The sequence below is a fragment of the Rhipicephalus sanguineus genome, chromosome 2, assembly GCF_013339695.2.
Source record: "Rhipicephalus sanguineus isolate Rsan-2018 chromosome 2, BIME_Rsan_1.4, whole genome shotgun sequence".
NCBI classification, from domain to species: domain Eukaryota; kingdom Metazoa; phylum Arthropoda; class Arachnida; order Ixodida; family Ixodidae; genus Rhipicephalus; species Rhipicephalus sanguineus.
In genome coordinates, this window is record NC_051177.1 from 210123514 (window position 1) to 210147129 (window position 23616).

General features: G+C 48.2%; 1 protein-coding gene across 1 annotated transcript in view; it reads left to right on the forward strand.

Annotated features, from left to right (window-relative positions):
- Positions 1–23044, forward strand: part of LOC119384036 (PHD finger protein 3) — a gene marked incomplete in the record, with an annotated part of 169565 nt that extends 146521 nt beyond the window's left edge. The window contains 3 exon segments of the mRNA XM_037652325.2: positions 1597–1831; positions 14229–14432; positions 20342–23044. Coding sequence (XP_037508253.1) covers positions 1597–1831; positions 14229–14432; positions 20342–21643 — 1741 coding nt within the window.
- Between the last annotated feature and the right edge of the window lie 572 nt (positions 23045–23616).

The window sequence follows — 23616 nt, forward strand, 5'->3', positions numbered from 1 at the left end:
TCCAAATCTGCCTCGTAGACGTCAATATATAAGAACATCTGAAATTTTGGATGCTAAAAAGCTTCGGCGTCCGATTTTTCGGATTTCCTGCCTAAATTTCAGGTCCAAAACAGCATTAATTGAGCCCCCAACTCTGCCACATCTTTCATTTCCATATTGGAAACAGCGTTTTCTTGAGTTAATACATTTGCAACCGTAGCGGAGCTTGAAAGGCAGCTTTGCCGCAATACGGGGGTGTGATGAGGTGAAGCATATTGAACATTTAGGGACCACTTCCAAACGGACGTTGCCTCTCGACTAAGTTCGACCGTAACGGACCTTGAAAGGCAGCTTTACCGCAATACGGGGGTGTAATGAGGTGGAGCATATTGAAAATTTGAAGGGGTGACTTTCAATCGGACGTTGAATGTATTTTTGGGGAGAAGTTCGAATAGTTCAAATAGTAAAATTCCAGTGCGAATTGAATCGAATAGCAAACACTATTCGAAGAAATATTCGAAATTTCGAATATTCGCACACCCCTACTCTATACAAAACTGCTCTAGCCTTTCCATTGGAACAAAAGTTATTGTACTATGTTAATATTTCTGACTGACGTGGACTCACTCGTGAATGTTCAGCATACCATAACGTTTGTTCAAGTGCGTTCAGAACATCCATTCTTGGTTTCTTCCATTCAGTTCTCATTTCAGGTCATTCTGATTTGCTTATTTATAAACTTTGTATCTGTCAGTTTAGGCAAGCTCTTGTCCCCAAAAGGCATATAAAATGTTAGATATTTTAGAAACTAGATACCATACTACACAAATAATTGCATATTTGAAATCTGCACACAAATATACATAAACTTTGCAAGTTTCACCTCAGTCAATAAAGGATTTTCAAAACAAATTTTAAGGCTCTTAAGAGAGCATGCAGTACACTTACAACTGCTCTAGGGCACATGCACTACCAAGCAGTTAGCTGAAGACGTTTATCATAATAGGATTGTCAGCAATTAAGTTTTAATGGCGCATCTGCTGCTTGATGCTGTCATGCCTCCGTGCATTTCCGGTGCTTATCCGTAAAGACATTGTCGCACTCACGCCGTGACAGTGGCCCCTTCGGATTTCTGGTAAGGTTCACCGCATAATATTATGGCGATGCAGGAAAGCTGACTTTTGGATTTCGCTACGGCCACAAAGGGGTCGAATCATGAAAGCACTGGTTGGCGCTTGTAAGATTACCAACTCGGCACTGCTGGTGGCCTCGGTTAATTCGGTTTCTGACCTACAACTTGGGCAAAAAGTCTGAAAACTCAGACTTTCAACAGTTTTAGTGTGCAAGATTTCAGATATTCTTACACATTGACTCTATGGGACCTTGCGGTGGTTCCCCAAATGCATCTAAATTTTCAAGAATGTCTGAAAAATTGGCAGCTGAATTTACTTTTGTGAAATTTATTGCATTTATGTGACCTCATAGCTGAAGTGCCAACCTTGCTAAAGTTTGCATTTATGCTGTCAGCTGGCTAATTGGAAAAAAGTTTGCGCATGATCGATGCTTATAGACATTTCCTTGAACTGTGGATTCGGTTTGCTGCATACACTGTTGCAGGTCATCGTGGACCGATCGCTCGGAGGCAGTGTCGTTGACGCCTCCACTGGCAGAGACCTCCGTTGGTGGGCACTCGGATGACGAAGAGCCTTACGAACCCTCCTACACGCCGCCCTTAGAGAAGCGGCCGAGGCAGGCCCGGCCTCAACAGTCATCGTCAACTCTGTCTGCCGCTGAAGAAAGGACTCCACTGGCAGATGATGAGGATGTACCCTATGACCCCGAGGAGAATGAGGTGGGCACGGCCGCGAAAAAAATTTTCATTTCTGCTGATTTGCACAGATTAGAGAGTGTTTCCTAAGTATTGCGTCTTCTATTATCTGTATTAATGTTGCGCCTTTGTATAAGATGCATTTAAGCATGTACACTCAAACCTCATTATAACGAACACTGATATAACGAATTATCGGTTATAACGAAGTAAATGAATAGTCTTGTAATAGCTACAGTGTTACAAATAAACATTTATAACGAATTTTCGGATATAACGAAGTTATTTTCGTGGCAGATGCGACTTTGTTATACAGTCGAACCCGTTTATAACGAACTCGAAAGTGTCGCGAAAAGTGGTCGTTATATCAGTAGTTCGTTGTATATGGACTCGCCCTTAAAAACGTGCGCTTAGCGGCCAAGCCGTTTTTTTTTTTTTTTTTTCACTTTTGTTAAAGTGCTAACAAACCCTTCGGTGACAAGCTAAGCCTTTTCGCGTCATTATGCAACGCCCGCTGCGTGCTCACGAGTGAATTAACTGCCTTTGCAATGAGCCGACACCGTTTCACCGAAGCGCGGTACCGCGACGTGGAGCCGATCATCCCTGGCTAGTTGCGTGCAGCGCGTCGCCTACTCGGGTCGCGGAGTCACTGCCGGGCCGCTTGCTGTATGCCGTATGCGCGCGTTTGTACGCTCTTCGTGCTTGCTTCACTCCGGACCGTGCACGGGTGCGGCGACTAGCCTCTTCGTTCAACGCGGCGAAAACAAGTATTTTCCAAGCAACGCGCACTCTACGTCTCCGCGATGCTCTCGCGGCCCTGCACGACGATGCGCGGCGCACTTGAGTTGTCACCTAGTCTAACACGCAGTATACGCTCGCTGTCAGTGCATCGACGTTTCTCGGTGCCCGCGCCGCTCAACAACAGCGAGCTAATTTCGTTTCTACAAAGCGACGTGCACTTTAAAGCGGTCTCGCACGACGCGGCAGCGGCGAACTTGCGAACGGCAGCATGGCGCGCTCGTACCGCCGTCAATCCGCAGTGTACGGCGTAGTACGCCACACGCGCAGCCGAGCAGATATCTACAGATGACTGTGATAAGGTTGTCGGCTATAAGGCATAATGGCACGTTCATCGACAGCCGCCACCTCGCCTTCGCTCTTTTCTGATGCTTATCCGCGAAGGCATCGCCGCAATCGCGCAGAAATCGTTATCACCGATCGACCGGTCTCTGCCCTTACCGGAAAGACGGACGACTTTTCGCGGCACATTGTGGCGTCGACGAGTTTAGGGACGCAGTGAACCTTTTTGCGATGGAACGTTATCGCGGTTATCACTTCAATTGCATTTATGCCTTCTTGCGTTCCAAGGCATTGTTTGGTTCATCGCAGGCGGTCGTAGCTGCAGAGAACGGCGTCAGGAAAGGTTACTGTGCGAAAGCTGACCGCAAGGCTTCATGCTGCCTACTATATATTTTTTCCCCCTCACTGCCATTCTGCCACTGAAGAAACGCCTGAAAAGTGAGCGACCTCGCTCGCAGCGTCCGAAATCTGCGTGCGGTGCTCGCCGATCTGGGTATCTTAGTCGCAAGTAAACTGGAGCGGGGCACGCGCGAGCGCGCGCCCCTGTCACGCTTTAGAAGGCATATTTTAACTTTTTTTCGCTTCGTATGCACCATATTTTTACCGCGACCGTGTCTGAAGTGTTCGTTGTAAAAGTAGGAAGCTTTGAAAAATGTTCGCTATATCTGGACGCAGCTTCAATGGTTAGCATAGGAAAATCGTAAGTGCACCCAAATATGGTCGTTATAACCGATAGATCGTTATATGTGGGATCGTCATAAGTGGGTTCGACTGTAATGAGGTTTGAGTGTATTGACTGAAAAGTTCATGTACAGTCAATGTTCGATATTGCGGACTCCCTAGGGACTGCTAAAACATCTGAAAAATCAGGTAGTCCAAAAAAATGAATTCCTACTTCCTTACTTCGCTCAGGCGATCAAATCGCCACAGCTGCTTCCAAAATTGCTATAATAAAGACCTGCTGGTAGACAATTACCATGTTATTCGGTGCTCGCACAGGCTCTCGTGAATACTTTCAGTGCCTGCTGGGAACCCCTTTTGACTGTGTACCAACCACCAGTTGAAAATTTGCATTTCGTGACGAGCACCACTGATGCAAACGACATGGAATGCACAGGCTGTGGCAGGAGAGTGGACAACTGTAGCGGGAGAGCATAGAGCGGGAGTTCGGATTGTTCAATGCATGTGTGCGTGTAAACAATGCAATGTGCGAAAATCTCCGCTACTTCATTGAAACTTAGCATTTGCTGCCGCAAGGAGCCAATCGTTCCTAGTTGTGTGCAGCCCTTCACCTACCATTCTCATAGCATCACTGCTGGGGCGCTTGTACTGTATGCATGTGTTTGCAGTGAGTGTCCATTGTGCCCAATCCATTTCTGAAAGCAACGAGTCTGTGCGACACACTTAGTGGTGTGCAGTACACTTACAACTGCGCTAGGCCTCGTGCATTACCAAGCAGTCAGCTGAAGACACTTATGATGGTAGGGTTCTTAGCGATTAAATGTTATTGGTGCGTTTGCCGCCATCACACCACCTTGCATTTCTGGTGTTTATCAGTAAACACATTGCCTGCATCGTTGCACTGCACCTTCACAGTGGCCCGTTTCCTTTTGATTTCATTTATTCGTACTTCAAGGGTCCCAGAGGGACATTACATAAGGGTTGGGAAAAAGAAAGAAAAAGAGAAAAAAATTTGGCACGTATCTGCGTGCTTCGCTGCAGATGTCGCCGAAAGACAATAGTCTTCTGCCGGCCATACTACATGAGTCCTGGTCTCATCCGCAGCCACCAGTGATGCTGTTCTCGTACCATTTGGGGAGAGCCTAGCCACTGCCATCTGGCACTGGCGTCGGGAAACATGAGCTTGGGCAGAATCCAGGGCCACTGCCAGGTGGCAGCACCATATCATTGGCAGAGGGCTTTTTTGTGTGTGGCGTCGCATTTTCAGCGCAGCCTAAAAAACACTAGGATCTCTAGAATTACGTATCTATGTATTTTCTAGTAAAGGAACACGCCACCTAATACAGTAGAACCCCGCTGATACGTTTTTGAAAGGACCGTAGGAAATAAACGTAAGAGACGGGAAACGTAAGAGCCGAAAAACAGGAAAAACGGCAAAATATTTAGTGGTACAGAATTTTATTTCAATTCTTACGAGCAGCACGAAAATTGGCGCGCTCAGCCGCGATCTAGTCGATGGATAGAAACGCGGAGCTTAGGACGGCCTCATCCACAGAAATGTAATCAACGTATGTGATTTTTTTAACACCATTAGCTGTAGGCATGAAAGAACTAAGTACATGCAATCACGACCGGCGCGGCGAGTCCGACCGCGAACCGCACGCACGACCATGCGAGCTCCAACCAGCTCGAACTCCTCCCGTTCTCCGACAAATGACGATGATGATGAGTCTACGCCAACGCGATGGCAGAAGTGAATGCCAATCTCGAAGGCCTTGCTTTCGCAAACAATTACGTCATACACGCCATGTTTACGCAATACAAATCTCAAAGGCTATGCTTTTGTCAATAGTAAATGCCAATCTCGAAGGCCTTGCTTTCACGAGCAGTTACGTCATAGACGCCATCTTTGCAATTTGAATCTCGAAGGCCATGCTTTTGTTTGCATCAATTGAAAGATTCTGTTGCTTGCGCCTCTCATGCGGCTAATATTACGGTCAAACGAGGCCAAGCTGCGTGAAAATGCACCATGGCCGCTCTTTTTGGTAGTCACTCGGTCGGCTTTTGTCATAGTAAATGCCAATCTCGAAGGCCTTGCTTTCGCAAGCAGTTACGTCATAGACGCCATCTTTGCAATTTGAATCTCGAAGGCCATGCTTTTGTTTGCATCAATTGAAAGATTCTGTTGCTTGCGCCTCTCATGTGGCTAATATTACGGTCAAACGAGGCCAAGCTGCGTGAAAATGCACCATGGCTGCTCTCTTTGGTAGTCACTCGGTCGGCTCCGAGCGCACTTCGCGACGTATCATACGGGAACGGTGCGACAGTTACGACGTAACAGCGGGGTTCCCAATACATTGTATCCTATGGGAGCTATGCCGGGACCGGCGGAAAACGACGTAACAGCCGGGAAAACGCAGCAGTGAGGAACGTAACAGCGGGGTTCCACTGTACTTACGTATTGATGTTGCACCTCAGATATGCGGGATACAGTAATACCTCGTTAACTCGAACTCGCATATCTCGAAAAATCGGCTAAGTCGAAGTTTTCCGCGGTACCGAACAATTTCCCATAGGTGCAATGTATTTATTGCCCTTTACCTCGAAGTATTTCCGTGCCCACTTTCGGTTATCTCGAAATCTCGACTGATAATGGAACCGAAACTTCGTCGCCGAACCGTTTCACAAAATACTAGCGGCAAAATGTCATACGTTTCACAAGGTTCGCGTGAGGCTGCCGCGTTTACGACGAAGTGGACACTGTTCCTGAAAGTAAAGTCGGAACCTAGCGGCATACCAACTTTGTCGAGCAACCCTGTGTCTTGTCATGTGACGCTCTATAGACATGCACATAAGCAGGCCCTGCAAAATAGCTCGGGTCATACACGTTTTGTTTACCGTTAGAGATGCGATTTCGGCATTTTATTTACGCAAGGCACGTCGCGCGGATTTTTTCGTCGGCCGTGCGATGTGGTGAGGATAACGCCACCAAAGCAAAGCAAGTCACTGATGCTGCAAAGAAAGGTAGCCCTAATCAAAGAAACGGACTCGAGGCTCGAAGTTTCCGGACGTCAAAACGGCGCTGAATGTGTGGCATCGTGCGAGAGGAGCCCCTTCCAGTCACATCGACAGATAAGGCCGATTCTCTGGACTTAGCGGTGGGCTAAACTGACCTAGCCTGCAACATCGGCTGGTTTGACCATTTTCTTATGCCAAACAACGTGGCGTCACGCACAGTGATCGCAGCAGCGTCGACGCAGCTACTCAAGGGGTGACGACATCCGCCGAAACAAGAAACATGCTTCGCTTGATGCGAAATAAATTTGAGTGCAGCGGCGCGGATGATCGGCACATGCGATGTGTTAAGCAACTAGAGAAAGCTTTGCTAGGTGCAAGTGTTACTGAGAGGCAGACCAGCCTTAGTCGGTCTCTCTGCACTAAATAAAAAGGCAGTGCCGAAAAACATAGCTGGTTAATAGCGCTGGTATGTCATTATTTTTCTTCAAAACCTTTACAAAGAGCCAGTTTGGCGCTCCTGTTAAGAAACTGGTCAGTAGGGATAATGTTTCTAGATAGAACTGAACTTCTCAATGGAATTTGCCCAACTTTGCTTATCTCGAAAATCTGCTTATCTCGAAATTTTTTCTGGTTTTTACTACTTCGAGTTAACGAGGTATTACTGTATTTGCCTTTTGATCGACAATGTTCACAAGTATGAACGCAGCTACAGTTGACTCTCGTTAATACAAAGTTCACAGGACCGCGAAAAACTTTGAATTAAGCAGAATTCCAGTTAACCACAACGAACGAAAAATACATTTATTTCAAAGCAGTTTATGAGAAAAAAATCTGTGATTGCCGTTTGCTTCTGTTTGCTGAATCTTGCAGCAGAAAGCAGGTCCTGCAGGCTGTTATGTGCCCTAGTGCTTCCTCGGCGTTGCTCTCAGCAGCGAGAAACCACTGCGCGAGGGCAAGGCCTGCGGCTACATCAGCAGCCCGCGGTAGTGGCTCACTTGTGGCGTTGTCGTCGTCAACCTCAGTTTCGTGACTAGCCTCGCTGGGCCGAACCATCTCCACGATCTCGGCGTCCGACAGCGCACCGCACATTTCTACCAAACTGTCAGTGGCAAGGTGCTCCTCGAAAGGGACGTCGCCGAGAGCTGGCAGGAGACCGTCGACGTCAAGCTCACTTGTGTCTTCTTCCCTCACTGTACAAGACGAGTCATCATCTGCACCACTTGCAATGAAACCGCACACCCTAAAGCAGTTCGCAATGGTTTTGTCCTTTACGCGACCCCACGCTCGCGCCAGCATATGGATAGCACTGAGAAGGCTCGCCTCATGCTGACTTGCATTGTCCATACACAACAGCATCCGCTCAAGAAGATGCTTCCTGTACAGTACTTTCACGTTTTTGATAATACCCTGGTCCATTGGTTGCAACACCGATGTAGTGTTCGCTGACAGGTAAGCGACACGTATGGCACTCAAGGGCGGCACATTCATGTGTGCACTACATTGGTCCACAAGGAGCAATATATTGCGTTTAGATAACGCGAACTTGCGATCCAGTTTTGTCAGCCAATCCTTGAATATGTCTGCGGTCATCCACGCTTTCCTGTTACACGCATAGTCGACAGGCAGCGTTTTCACGCCCTTGAAAGATCTAGGCTTAGCGGCTTTGCCTATCACGAGCAGGCGACGTCGCTTAGTGCCCGTCATGTTCGCTGCTATCAGCACCGACACTCTTTCTTTGCTATGCTTCCCTCCAGCACAGTCATCGTCCTTAAACGTCAGCGTCTTCTCGGGCAACATTCTGTAAAAAAGTGCCGTCTCGTCGGCATTGAAGATATCTTCCGGTCGATATTCTCCCAAGTATTTGCGAAGCTGATTTTCCCTCCACATAGCACATGTTACAGCGTTGACGGCAGCCCTTTCCCCGTACATGCTTTTAAACACCAAGTCGTGCCGTTGCTTGAAGCGTGTGAGCCACCCATCGGACGAAGCAAAGTTCTCGATGCCTAGCATCATCGCAAGCAATGAGGCTTTCGCTGCAACGATATCGCCACTGAGAGAAAGTTGGTTGCTTCGCGCCTCCCGAATCCAGATGAGCAGCGCTTGCTCCAACTCCGGGTGGGCGCCGGTGCGCATTCTCTTGCAAGACATCTTGAACTGGTCATTTTCAAATGCGTCCAGTACCGAGCGCTTGTTCTTCAGGATGTTAGACAGGGTATTAGGCTTGATGCCTTATTTCCGCGCAATATCTTGCTTGGCGGTGCCTCCTTGTTCAACTTCTTTCAATTGAGCAAAATTAGTTGACATAGTGATGTGGGCAGAAAGGTCGTTCCAATCTTGCACCATCTGAAGGAAAAATGATTTCTGGAAGGTATTTGTTCAGTTGCGTACGGGATAGACGGCGTTCGGATCACAGTGGCACAATGTCCGACGTGCTGGTCTGATGAATGCACTGCCTGGTGGCAAGGAATGGAAGAACTTATAATAAAGGCACAGACGTGGGACTTTACCACGAGGGGCAAGATGAGGAAGTTTAAGTTGAGATTTTACTGTAGTCTCACTTATGTTAGTCGAGTAATTCGAGATAATGAATCTGGAAGCACGGTTCTGGGTGGATTCAAGCATATTAGTAAGGTTAGCTTGGTGAGGATCATAAATGGCATTAGCCTACTCATGTTTAGGCCCTACAAGCATTTTATAAGCTATTAGTTTAGTAGAGGTAGGTGCCGAGGCAAGGTAGCGATGAAAATAACCGACGGACTCTATTAGCAGAATTAGTAATGTTTATAATGTGTAGTGACCATGTTAGATCACAGGAAATTTGAACACCTAAATATTTAATGCTATTAGTAACGACTATGGAGTAATTGTATAAGGCGTAAGTGTTTGTGACGTAGTCGTTACGTTGATAAAAATTCGTTCCAAAGGTCTTGTTAATATTCCGAGACATTAACCAGTTGTCACACCATTCCCGTATAGTGTTAAGATCCCTCTGCAAGACGAAAGAATGGGAAACGTTAGGTACAGGGTGACATAGTACACAGTCATCACTGAAAAGGCTAATACAGTAAAAGCTCGTTAATTCGGATTTCTAGGGACCGGGAAAAATGTCCGAATTATCGAATGGTCGAAATAAACACAATAAATGTACGAGTTTTTTCAACATGCCTTTACTTAAGGGGAGACGTGGGTCTTAAAAAATGTTTTTTTTAAAGTTGGGTGAATGGCATGAAATTTAATACACTTATTCAGCTTTTTCTGCAGATTCAAAATCTCTAAGTAGATTTTTAATAGCTGCATTAGAACAAAAGCTATGCAATTTCTAACACATATTTAAGCATATTTCTTACGGGGGTTCTTGGCAACTTTGCTTTGTCAAACACAAAAACAAAGTATGTGGCAAGATTGCCAGGAAGCTGCTCTAGCCGGTGATGCTATTTATTTTCTTATAATGTTGTTCACCAAATTATAATTCTCGATTATCAGAAATAGTATGCAGCAAAAAAATTTCACTCTCATTTACGTCTATTTATTTTGCATTCAAAGTTTGTTGAAGACAATCGGATTAGCATCACCGGCTAAACCAGCTCACTGGCAGCCTTGCCACATACTTTGTTTCTGTGTTTGACAAAGCAAAGTTGCCAAAAATTCCCGTAAGAAATACGCTTTTAGAGATTGCACATCTTTTGTACTAATGCAGCTACCAAAAATCTAATTAGAGATTTGGAATCTGCAGAAAAATTGGGATAAGTTTGTTAAATTTCGTTCAGTTCACCTAGCTAATAAAAGAAATAAAAAAAGACCCGCGTCTCCCCTTAACAAAGTAATCGCGGATGCTTGTCTGTTTTCGAGCAGATATTCGCACGGACACAATTTTTCTGAGCCCTTCAAGGTGCTCAACAGCTCGCATGATGTCTGCAGTGTCCGCAAAAGTTTCACCCGTCATCCACGCTTTTCGGTTGGCACGGTAACCCACGGGAAGATTGTTGATGTTCTTAAAGCAGCGTGGCTTTTGAACCTTTCCGATAACGAGAAGCGGCAAGCGCTCTGTTCCCGTCACGTTGGCGGCTAAAAGTACAGTTACTCGCCCCGCCACGGTGGTCTAGTGGTTATGGCGCTCGACTGCTGACCCGATGGTCGCGGGATCGAATCCCGGCCGCAGCGGCTGCATTTTCGATGGAGGCGAAAATGTTTGAGGCCCGTGTACTTAGATTTAGGTGCACGTTAAAGAACCCCAGGTGGTCGAAATTTCCGGAGCCCTCCACTACGGCGTCTCTCATAATCATATCGTGGTTTTGGGATGTTAAACCCCAGATATTATTATTATTAAAAGTACGGTTACTCGTTCCTTGCTTCTTTTGCTGCCGATACAAGGATCCCCTTTCATCACTCTTCATCATTTCTTGTCGGGGGAGCCCATTATTCAGAGCACGCAAGCAAGATTTCTACTTTGGTGGTGAAGTCCTTGGCCTCGTACTGGGGCCGCTTCGCCGGCGTTGCCATCGGCGGAGAGTGCGGTCGCACGAGAAGTCAGCACAAAAGCACCAGCAACGAACGATCAAGCTAAAGGAGCCGTACTGAAACGTTCATCGATAAATCGGCGATCAACGATACAGCACACCAACGGGAACAAAGCAACAAAACCCACATGCGAAAAAAAGGCGTTCAACCAGTCTCAAGCCAAGCCAAGTCAATAATTGATGTCCATGGCGATGCTGCGTTTGAGCTTCACTTCTGTTCCAAATTGTTCTTTTTTTCGTTTTCGAGCCTCGCCAGCGGCCCGAAAGTCGCCGAATTATCCGATTTGCGGTCAAATCTGTCCGAAATAACGAGCGCCCAGTCTCATAGAGTGATGCGTATATTTACAGGGGCCAGATGACGTGTCAGAATTAACCGATTTTCCGAATTAACGAGCTTTTACTGTACAGTGAACTCCCATTAAGATGAATTTGGTTAGGACAAATTCTCGCTTAGGCCAAACAACACCGGACCGTTTTTTTTGGTTTCCCATAGAACCGCAACAGCAAACACTCCAACCACTCTGGCCGACGGCACGCATAAAAGCATGAAAGTTCCCATGGGCTGTGCCTCCACCTGCCTTTCGCACCAAGCGAAACAAAGCAAGAAAGAAAGAGAAAAAACGTGGCCCGTGCCTCCTGTAACCTTCAGGCGAAAAACAAAAGGCGCACTCCGGCCTCCGAGATCGCATAGATCTTGGAGGCTGTCGTGCGCTGCTCGCAGGCAGCGCTGGCAACGTGCCAAACCGGAGGCGTAGTACACATTCCAGCGCGTGACCGCACGCTGTTCTCTTCCGTGGCCATCGGTGGGGTGGCGTTTATTCATATCAAACGACGCGGCTCAAAAACCAGTTCGTAACAATCGTACTCTAGCACATTGTAAATTTATGGGCCTCGGCTGGGACCACAGAAAAATTTGTATCATAGAGATTCTAGTTACTTGTGGCCCTCTCGGTCTTGTGGTGGTGCCATGAAAGAGTTTGAATTTTCAAGCTTGTCCGAAAAATCGGCAGTTGACTGTAGACAAGGTGCCACTTATCTCCATTCTTTTCAAACTGTGTTGCTGCGAGCTCCTTCGTGCAGGCATCTGATTCTGTTTCAGTCTTTGGGTCTTAGAGCTGCAAGATTGGTTTGCAAGTGAGTTTTGACTTCAGAGTTTGGAAACTGTCTTCCTGCTCATAGTCCCAAACGAACCCTCTTCATTTCTGGTCAATATGGTGAGGGCCTCAGCAACCAGAGTGTATTTTGGTATGAAACTTCAGAAAAAAAAAATGAATTGATCGGCAGATGCTGCCAAACAAGGCCATCGATCTGTGCCACGGCAGGAAGATGAGTAGAGTGCATATTAGCATCCTGTTAGTGGGGAACATGCACGTATTTTGCAGACTCCATCCATTTGTGGCTGGCATCCTAAGTCACCACGGCAGTGACACCAGATGTGACAGCTGGTGCCAAGGATGCTGCCATTGATGCTGGTTAACAGGATGTGGCACCTGAACACACAGTTCCTGAGCTCTTATTGGCTTTTGCCTTGGTTTATGGCTGTTGTGGCGAAATTGAAGGTACTGCTTTTCCACACGTGGACAACCTCGACAAAATAAAGATAAGCGTAATATCTTGGCTAGACACTAGAAGCAAGTAGCGGCTTTCTTTCAGAGAACTAGTTTACTTCTTGCTTTTGAAATAAAGTATTTACAGTAGATAAACGTGCAGCGCGGCACAGATGAAGGACTAAGAAAGAGACAACACGTTGTGAGTCAGCGCTCGTTGTCGTCTTTTTCTTAGTCCTTCGTCTGTGCCGCGTTGCACGTTTATCCTACTATGTTAACTTACCAACTCGCCCAGCTTGCTGTACTAAAAGTTGTGGGGATTGAGGCTTGCCCGTCGCCATTGCGCTGGTTTTTCGCCTATTTCTGCCATCCCCACGTCCGATCATATGACGCTCCCCTCCTCCGCCGTCTTACGGCGCTGGGCGAGCGGGGAGTGACGTTAACCTCCCTCTCCCGGCGTCGGACCTCGAGGGGGGCGCTGCGCTCGAGTTTCGCGTCTCGCAAGACGTTTCGCGCGGCAGGGGGGGGGGCTGAGACTCTCTGGACCTCGTAGGGTAAGCACGTATTTCCTCTCCCGTCCGTCGGCTCCTCTTTGGGGCTCGCTCGGACGGAGCTTGCTAACGGTGCCTTGCGCCAGCGGCGAGCGCTTACCTTACGTTGTCCTTTTCCGTGCGCTAGGCTGAAAAGCGGTGCAGTGCATTCGCGCGTGGTTATACTATGCCGAAACCGTACTATCGAAGCCAATGCGAGCGGAGTTTGCCCCCACTCGAGCGATCGGGCCCTGTGGACGCGGATCGTAAGAGTACGCAGCATAGTCGCGAGGGACCCGTTTTCTCACAGCGGCGTGTCACCATGAGCCCTTTGCCCGCGGAGACGTGCTAGCGGCACCCTTTGTGTTGTATTTTCGCCCATGGCGTGGTGAAGCCTGTTTTTGCTTCTCCCGCCGCCTTTGGGAGCGGGCGTTGTATGGCGTTTGTGGTGTTGCCGCAGGCAATAAACTGTTGCGGATCTCGAGAGCAGTACTGTGTACTTGCCGTGTTGCACTCGGCGCCTTTGCGCTCGAACGTACGTGTGCAGCGGCACGCTAGTTCACGCGAGGCGACGGCAAACACGGCCCTGTGGCTCGCTAAGTCCGAACCCACGCTAGTGGCCGTACTCCTTTTGAGATGCATGTACACTACAAAGTATATATAACCATCTTGCACTTGCCATCTTTGCTGCAAATTGTCTGTGCCATTTTGTAAGTTCCCATTTGTTGCAATTTTAAGCAAGTGTGTGCGGGTTTTTTTACGAGCTTATATTCGCACAATTTCATATATCGAATTGATATGTCGAACTAGTTAGTGGTACTCGTTAATTTCAATATATCCGAGTTCGACTGCAGTACTGTTTAGAGCCATCTTGGAGACTACACAGCTGTATATCAACACACTGCACCTGCATAAATTACAGGTATGGAACGAGCCTGTGTGATACCGTGATGTAGTTCTCTGGGTACTCGTACAGAATGTACGGCTAAATTGCTTGTCCTTTCTAGGGTTTGTCTAGATTGATCTCTTCTGAACCGGTGTGTTGCAGGTTGGCATTGCAGGCACCCCGCCCTCTGCAGAACCTCCTCCACCCCCTCCACCCAGAGTGTCCGGACAGGCTGTGAGCGAGCTAATTGAGCGCATCTCGGCAGGCGCCAACCCGGCTGCTGTCACGACGTCTGTGCTTGCCTCGCTGGCCTCCAATGCCAACCTGGAACACCAAAAGCGTCTACTTGTGGAGCTCACTCAAGAGGTAAGTGTTGGCTCCACAGGTGACAAAGCTGCCATGTATCTGTGTCCACCAACGTTTCTCTCTCTTTCACGAGGCTCTCCAACTACACAATTTGTCCATTAGCCTGGAGCTTGAGATCAGCAGAGGGGGCCCAGATTTAAAATGAGAAATAAGACATTTATGGTGCACTCAACGGTGGACCGAATCCGGATTTGTTGCGGATGCAGACTATGCCACGGACTGTCCGGTTGCATGCGCCTGATGGACAAGGCCCTAGCAGACAACGCCACCAGAGCACCAGATTATTCTCTGCCAGAGCCTCTTCACTGGCTGCTTCTTCTTTTTTTCTTTCTTTCTATCTGGGGTTTAACGTCCCAAAACCATGATAGTATGATTATGACAGACGCCGTAATGGAGGGCTCTGGAAATTTCGACCACCTGGGGTTCTTTAACGTGCACCTAAATTTAAGTACACGGGCCTCAAGCATTTTTGCCTCCATCGAAAATGCAGCCGCCGCGGCCCTTCACTGGCTGCTAGCTGACTCGTATTCAACAAAATGGAGGCCGTAGGACCAACCGAAAATGACGCTTGGCCACAATAGCTGTCGCTTTGTCAGAAATTGACAAGCACTGTAATTTGCTATGCCAAATGTGTTATTGTTGGCAGAAAGACTGGATGAGAAGAAAAGAATTGAGGGTCTAATACCCGCTGTACAGGGAACTCCTGAAGACTGACCTGGACAAATACTGGAGGCCACTTCGTGTCAGCAGAGGGCAGTTTCCGCAACTGCAGTCATGCGTGCAGCCCCGCATACAAAGAGACGATACAGTAATGGGCCAGTCTATATCAGCAGTTTGTTTTTTTTTTTTTTTTTTTTTGCAGATAACAGATACCAACTCTGTACACAGCACTACACCATGCTATGCATTGCGTTTCCATCTGTTGCCTCCGATCTTTAAATTCAGTGTTGAAGCGCAGGAGCCTTATTCTAAGGCGTTCGCTTTTGGCTGCAATGCTGCTTTGCCCGATGTACACTATCTCGTGTGTCCAGTGGTTGAAGCAACTACTTACCCGCCTTTCCCCAACCCGCCAATCAGTGTACATTGAAAGCGATGTTATAGCAATAGCCCCGAAAGCGTGGGTCTCACAATGTGGCCCCATAAATGAGCTGTGCCATGCGTCAGGGAGCAGAGAGCTGATGCGGCTGTCAATGCAGCTTTCCTCGAGCAGAATAAAAGTGTGCTGGTTGCCAGATACTGTGAGTTTATCGGTTAAAGCTGCAGCTGTCCCTCACCAGAATCTCAATGTGAAAAATAGCTTGGGTTGGCATTATCCATCCGCAAGGCAAATTGCTAATGTGAGGCCACGTGACACGCCGTAACGATGCAATGCACAACTTATTGCATCGTTATGTGAAAAGCAATTGGCTCAACAAGCTGCTCGTGAACAAAATGAAGGTTTTCCGCTAGTGATGCTTTTGCAGAGAGGCTGGCACTATTGTGTGTCGAACGTTGTTCATGCTTGTTACCTTGTTTTTCTAACGATCGTGAGTGTCCTCATTGACGAACCTGGCGTTGGTCTCTGGCCTGATGACATAAACATTTGCTATAGAGTCATAACAGTCGAACCTCATTAATTTGAACTCCGAGGGGATAGAAAGTCTGTTGAAATTAACCGTAGTTCAAACTAGCAGGGGTCCCTTTGAATAGGCATACAGCGGAACTCCGCTACATAGCACCTGTTACCATTCCTGGGTGCTATGTTTCCCCAGCAGCTAACTAGCTTTCAGCCAGACTCAGCATAACTTAGAAACTGCAAGCTGTGGGTCATGTGGCCCAATTCATGGCATGAAGCAAGAGATGCTCCGAGGATGCGGCACAGTAAGATCGGGTCAATTTGTGGCTTTTTTAATAAGGAAAATATGATGAATCAGAGTTCTTCTGTGGACCTGTCATGATATGCGCTATACAACGGCATCAAATTCCTGTGAATATAAATACAGTCGCCAACCGTTTATTAGGACTCGGCGGGAACCGCCGAGAAGTCCGAATAATCGGGAGTCTGAAAAAAAGGATTTACCAGAAAAAAGCACCTGTATTGACCCAGCGGCTGGGAAAAACTTGTCAATGCGTGTCTGTACACACGCACGCTTACGCGCGACCTAGTCGGCCTGTATTTCAGCCAATGTTTGGCCTCTCCTGTGGGTCGGCAATAGCGCTGCAACGGCCTACGCTAAATCCGCATTATGGCTGTGGTGTGGGAGGCGCGTCATCACAACAGTTATTGCCCGCATGCGCTGGTTCGAATAACTGACGGATGATCTCATCGCGCAACTCGGCGAAAACTCCCAAGCAACTTTGGATTGAGGTCGGCCGCCTTCTACCTGGCGAATAATCGCTGCATTTTTCGCTATCGTCAGGGCCTTGTAGTTGCCGTGTTTCTTTAGTTCTGACGGCGCACATGGAACGGGTGGTGTCGGAGCAATTTCAGCAGATCAAACCTCACACGCCAAGCAACAAACAAGGGAGCGAGACACAAAGCTCGGGACACAGATCAGGCCTAGCCACAGAAACATCTGACAGCGCAAACCCTCAAACGCCAAAAGGGAGCGACGTTGGGCTAGTTGATGTGGCAGCGCTTGTGTTGGTGTACTCTCTTTGTACGAGTTAGGATCCACATCGTACTCGTACGCGCCATCATTCACCTCAAACGCCGCACCGAGCTGATTCCGATCTTGGCTTGGCTTGGCCTGCTGTTGGGCTGCAATAGCCGTTCAATGGATACTTTACTGGCTAAAGCCAAAAGGCAACCGTTACGCATAGCTAACAAACAGAGCCTTCGAGATCAGCAATTTCTGCATGGATTTTGACACTGGTACAATCTCCAGCTATTGCCAGTGCAGCATTTCAGTGCTGGCACCCTAGCAAAAATATTGTAAACATTGCTCACAGCTTGTCGTGGCGTTCAATGTTGCACTCGATCAGCCATCCGGAGTCCGAAAAATCGAACGGCGCACTGTGGGGCGTCCGAATTTTCGGTCGCGAGTTTACATTACTTCAATGGGACGAGTGGCAGTGCCGCGAAGGTGTCCGAATAAACGAGCATGTCCGAATTTTCGGCGTCCGAATAAACGGTCGGTGACTGTATACTTGGCAGCACTCTAGTTAGTTTGGACGATCGTGACCGCATGCCGTGCATGAAGTGCCACAAAGCTGCTACTCAAAGAGGCACAAACAGTGCTAGCATTCAGACGAAACAGAATGGCACTATCTGCATTGCCATTGTAATACAGTCGAAACCCGCGATAACGAAATCCCGAGGGAACGAAATTCCCACCGCAATGAAATATTTTCGGAGCACCGGCGAACGCCCATAGGAGTCAATGCATTTCGTAACTCGCGGCTACGAAAGATATTCATACCGCAGTCCCTCATTAATGAAATTTTTGAAACACGAATGCGCAAATAGTCTACTCTCGCAACATTAACTACATTTGAAAACTGCTGAAATGCATTCATGCTACACTTAAATTGTGCAAAACTATCGCTACAGTGCACTTGAAAAGCAGCCGCCATCATTGTTTACAAAAAAAATGTAAAGCTGGCGACAATGATGATGATGATGGCTTGCCTAAACACCTGCTCGCTATCGCGGACTATGTAGCCAAATCCACATTCCTCATGGAGTTTCGTTTGTTGGCTTGGCTCTGTGCTTGGCTTTGTCGGCTTTGCGCGCACATGGTCACGTGTGTGGAGCCATTTGTGGAGCATTTGCTTGGTCGCTTGGTGCAACGTGAACTGTGTGTTGCGATTGCTTCGTCCGATTTCGCTGCCTGCGAAGATGCCACCTCCAACGAAAAAGCGGAAGTTCATCACGCTGGAAGATAAAGCTGCAAGCATCAGTGAGGTGGAAAAGGGCAGGAAAAGAATAGACATCACCGAAGAATTTGGCGTTGCGTGCAGCTTGCTGTCCACGATTCTGCGCTGATCCAGCGAAGCCGGAAGAAGGTTCGCCTGTAGGCGCACTTGATGACTGTACTGGTGATGGTGCAGTGCCGCCGTCACTGACCAGTGCATGGGGCGAATTTTGTGCCGTGGCAAACAAGATTCCCGATCGAGAGGCATGAAATTGCTGCATGGTAAGGCCCGCCAAAGCAAACTTACTGACATTTGGAAATAAAATGTGTTTTTTGTAAATTCCATGTCTTTTCTGCCGCATTCTCACACCAACGAAATTCCCGCAAGAGCGAAATTTTGTGCTTTCCCCGCCGATTTCGTTATTGCGGGTTTCAACTGTATGCACCAACTGCACAGTGACTACAGGAAAGCCACAGTGCTTCGTTAGAGGGAGCTAGAAAAGAGGTAGCGCGCTTACTTGACTTCCTTCTGTGACACAAGGTATGTTACACACACTTGATGGCCCCACCAGCGGCTTAACTGTTAGACGTTTCCAGGCGGAGGCTCTTGTGTGTGATTAAAGCAATACTGTTTTCTTGCATTGTTATGTTACTTGTGTGGAGTGTGCATTTGAGGCTATGCAGTATGCGGGCTCTGAAATGAGCCGCTCTCGGAAGAAACGGACACAGTAGATGCCGTAGTGCAACAAACACGTGTACATTTATTTATAGCATTTACATAACGGTGAGCTCGCCAGCGGAATCTCATGAATAACTAGTAACATGCTAAACAACCCAAATAAAATGCTCATACAATACACAAACAACATAACGCCGACGTTCGACTCGCCGAGGGAGTCCACCGGCACGGGCCTTGGTGTAGCATCCACAGCCTCCCCAAGAGCCGTCTGTCGACAACCACGCCAAACCCTAAAAGAGAGAGAAAAAGCTCTTGCACATGCGCCCGCATAACCTCGCTCCCCGGCAGGCGGCGCCACTGGTGCCACCGCACGAGCACAGTGCCATCTCTCGCTCGGTGGCAAAGCAAACTACGACGCGTGGGTGCCATGAGGCGAAAACGACCTTACAGGGGGTGATAGCACCCTACAAGTATGATGCGTGTCGCTACTGTAGTTAAGAAATGGAAGAAAGAAACCTGGTTAGATGCACTTATGTGAAGAATCTAGTGGGAACTAGATTTACCTGCATGCAGTTAAGTGGTTCTGGTATCAGCTCTTTAAATAAAATACATTGCTGACAGCCAGAAAGGTGCAAACACATGATTAGTCTGCATACATGACTATGCATTAAGGGCACTGCGATGTGGCAAAGCTTTGACATGCATTTGGATTGCAGTATCATGGGTGAAGTAGCTGTGGTAAAGATGTAAGATGCTTCTCCACTGAGTATGACAGTACCTATACTTATGGCTTGTTCACTCTGAAACGATGGCATCACCCATAAAATATAGGTAGTTACTGGCTCACTTGTACCTGCAATAATGGCATCCTATTTGTGGTTGTAAAAAGCAGGAGATGCTTGCACTTCCTGCATATGTGTGCGCTTTTGAATTCCCTTTTTTTTTTATGATCGTCTATTTGCTGCTTACAATCAGAAAGTGGGGATCAACAATGTTCCCTAAGCGGGCCTGCTTGGCGAGCATTCCAGTAGTGGCATTGATCTGCTTACCGTGTTACTTTTTTTCTTCTCACCATTACTGTACCGGCAGTTTTTCTTCTATGGTTTAACAACGGCTGAGCTAAGTGTGCTAGAGACTCTAGTTCCCACATTACTCAGTGCCCTAGTAGTCTGCAAACAATAAGCATCGGTCACTTTTCTATTTTTAGCTTAACTGTCTTAAAAATGGCTCGGTGTACGTGTTCATTGATGTGCTCGCTTTTATAGTTGGCGTCATTTGAACCTTTTTCTCAAAGACAGCGTTAAAGTTGAGGCTGCTCTTGCCACTATCACTACTCGCATGTCATAGATTCATGTCATCTCAAGTTCATGACGTTCACATGTTTCTTGGTGCAGGTGGAAGAGCAGAAGAGGCAGATAGAGCTTCAACGCCTGCAGGCTATTCAGTTGTCGATGGGCAAGGCGTCGTCGTCCACTCCTCCACGACCTCCTACCCCGAGTGAGGCACAGCCTGTCGAAGCTTCGGGCATCCCCTTCCTTGACAGCTCGTTGCCCACCGACACGGGTCTGTCTTTTCTCAGTGGCACTGGGACGTCCTCGGGTAGCTGCAGCCTACCGTCAAGCCTGCAAGAGTTGCTCAACAAGGTGAAGGCACCAGTGCCGCAGCAGGCGCCATCCTCCACCAGTTCCAGCGTTGGCGACGTCCTGGGCACGCTGCTGTCCTCTTCGGGGTCTTTGGTCACCTCGGCCGTCTCGGCAGTCGGGTCACCTCAACATGCGCAGAGCCCTCTGGGGGCTAAGAAGACGCTCACCGAGGACCCAATCGTGCGTCACTTTGCAGACGACGATGTGGCAACCGAATCCGACGCCGAGGGTGCCGGTGCCACACCACCACCTCCAGGCATTGGAGACTCGCCACCGCCCGGCACTGCGTGTGTGCCGATGTCGACAATCGGCACCGTGGCAGGTGTCTCACGGTCTCCGGGCACACCCACCAAGGACGAGTTGGTCGTCGAGGATGCCTCCCGGCCACAAGACCCACGAAGGCGGAAGACTGTAGCATCTGCATTGCAGTCAGCTTCTGCGTTGAGCCCGGCTCCCGCCGTGTCACCAGTCGTGACGGTGTCTTCGTCATCCGGCACGACGTCAGGCAGCCAGCTCGGTGCCAAGTCCGCTAGCGAACTGATGGAGATGGCACGCAAGCAGCTCGAGGAGATGGAGGTGCCGACCCCACCCAGTGTCGTTGCACAGCAGCCTCAACTGCAACAGCCCATCGCAGCACCAGCTGCCCCTCCTCAACCTCCTGTTTACGGTGCTCCACCGCCCGCAAGCATGTCACCGGCGGGAATGCCGCCCACTGGTATGCCACCAACTAGCATGCCCCCGCCACACCCGTCTGCTGGGATGGCACCGCCGGCAAACCTGGTGCCACCACCCGCTGGCATGTACGGCCCGCCGCCGCCCTTGGACCCCTCCGCTTACGGGGCACCCCCCGGCGTCATGCCACCGGGTGTGGTGCCACCGGGCTATCCGCCGCCTCCTCCCCCTCAGTGGAGCACTGCTGGCGACCCATACTGGAAGGGCCCTCCGCCTCCACCGCAGGCCGGCTGGAACGGTGGCGGGCGTGGCGGGGAGTACCGGCAGCGCGGGGGTCCCCCCGGTGGCTGGAGGGGCCGCAGGAACCAGTGGGAACACTAAACCCATTGTTGAGCGAGCAGCAACGCCTAGGACTCGAATGTCTGATGCCTCGGGCTCTGAAGGAAAGTGGTGCATGTTTGCAGGAAGGCCTCCCTACCTGCCTTGCCAATCACTGTGGCCACCATTGTGCCCCGTACTGCAGCACTCGTCACACTGGGAGCATGCAACCCTCTGGAAGGCAGAACTCGCACACATTGTACAGCTTCTCTTAGCACCCACTAGACCTTGCAGCTTCGCCTTTGGCCGTGCAAGATCAGCATTTTTCATCAGAGACGCCTCGGTGACATTGTCAGTGTAGCATCTAAGACACTGAATGTGTGATGATGACATTTTGCCCATCGCAGCAAAACACTCGTTTAGTGCTGTCATATACATCCTCTCTCTCTCTCTTCAGCGAAAGACTGAATCACCAGAGTGTTGAAGAGCATTTTTTTTTTCTCTCCACATCTGGTTTGCAAGCTCGTTGGCTTTTTTCTTTTTTCAAATCCCCTGGAGGTATTCTTTGTGTAGATAAGCTCTGTGCCCGATTTGGTTGGTATGTTCTTATTTTATGGATGCTCACTGGGCTGCTGGGACAAACAATATTGGGCTCTGTGTGTTATGCAGTTTCCGAAACCAGAACACACATAAACAGGTGGCGTCACTTTTTCCATCCCCCCCCACGATGTATAGACACAGAAAGGACTCTGCAATGAGAATTGTACGTAAGCTCTTCAGACGTAATGGCCAGCAATAGGTGTGAGCACATGCTGGTACAAGTGCTGTAAGCGTCAAGGATGACAAGGGAGAAAAGTGCAACATCTTTTTACACAGCTTCATGTTTTAGGAGACAGCTCGAGCCATCATTATCACCTCGCCTACCGTGCTCGTCTGTGCACCACCGACACCTGCGCCTTGTAAATAACCCTCTTCTTTCGACCCACCTTCCCTTACAACCCCATTATTTTTAATGTAGCAATCACATTGTCACCTCCAGTACCAGATTTTAAACTTCAGAACAAAATAAAAAAGAATAAGCATTGAAACGCATTGTAAAACGAAACGGCAAACTGCTTGCCGACTCTTCTTCAGTGGACTGTGTGTACAACTGCAGTCCATGTGAGAGGTAGCTTACAAACAGTGCGATGATGTCACACTCTAAACCCAAGTATGATTAGCTGCCTCCTCTTTCTCCTCCATGTTTGCAAACAAACATGCTTGATCACCTTTGCTCATTTTAAGCATGGGTAAGCTTTTGTTGCTGGTCGTTAAAAAATTAATCTTTTATGTGTTTTTTTTTTTTCTCACTATGGAAGCAAAGGAGGCATGGCAAGCTGACGGAAATAGCATCTTAAGGTTTAACACAATAAATTACTCTGGGTGACAGAGCAATTGAGGACACAGTAGTTGTGATTCACTATTCCCAAACTTATGACTAAGGCAAGTGTACAGTTGTGCTTCCCAATTTAATTGGACATCTGTAGCTTATAGGATCTATATTGGGTTTAACGTGGTTTTTAGTGCTTCGCGAGAGGTCCTGAAATGCGTTCTCAAAAAAACACGTTGTTCAAGAAGTTGAGGATTAACACAAGCAGCAAGAATAATGTCATTTGTGCAACGAGCTCTTCATTTTCTGTAATATAATTTAGGGAATTTTTAAAAGCAACAAAATTTACCACAGCAGGAGCACATGGGATAATAGCTGGTTGATGTCCTGGTAAGTTTGCATCTTTTTTGCCCAGCATGGTCCCATCATTTGCAGCAGACCCAACAGCAGCTTCATGCACCAGAGGCTGATGAAATGCGAGATGCCTTTTCTTAAACGAAGCTTTAGACTAGTCACCTGCACTGTAGTTGCTGTTATGGTTTACCTTCTGGCATTTGCATGACAGGGAAAAGGTAAGAAAAAGAAAGAGGCTTCCAAAACTAATAAAGTACAAAAGACAAAACACAGCTGCAACAAAATTCTCCAGAATGTGCCCAGTAAAGTTCCC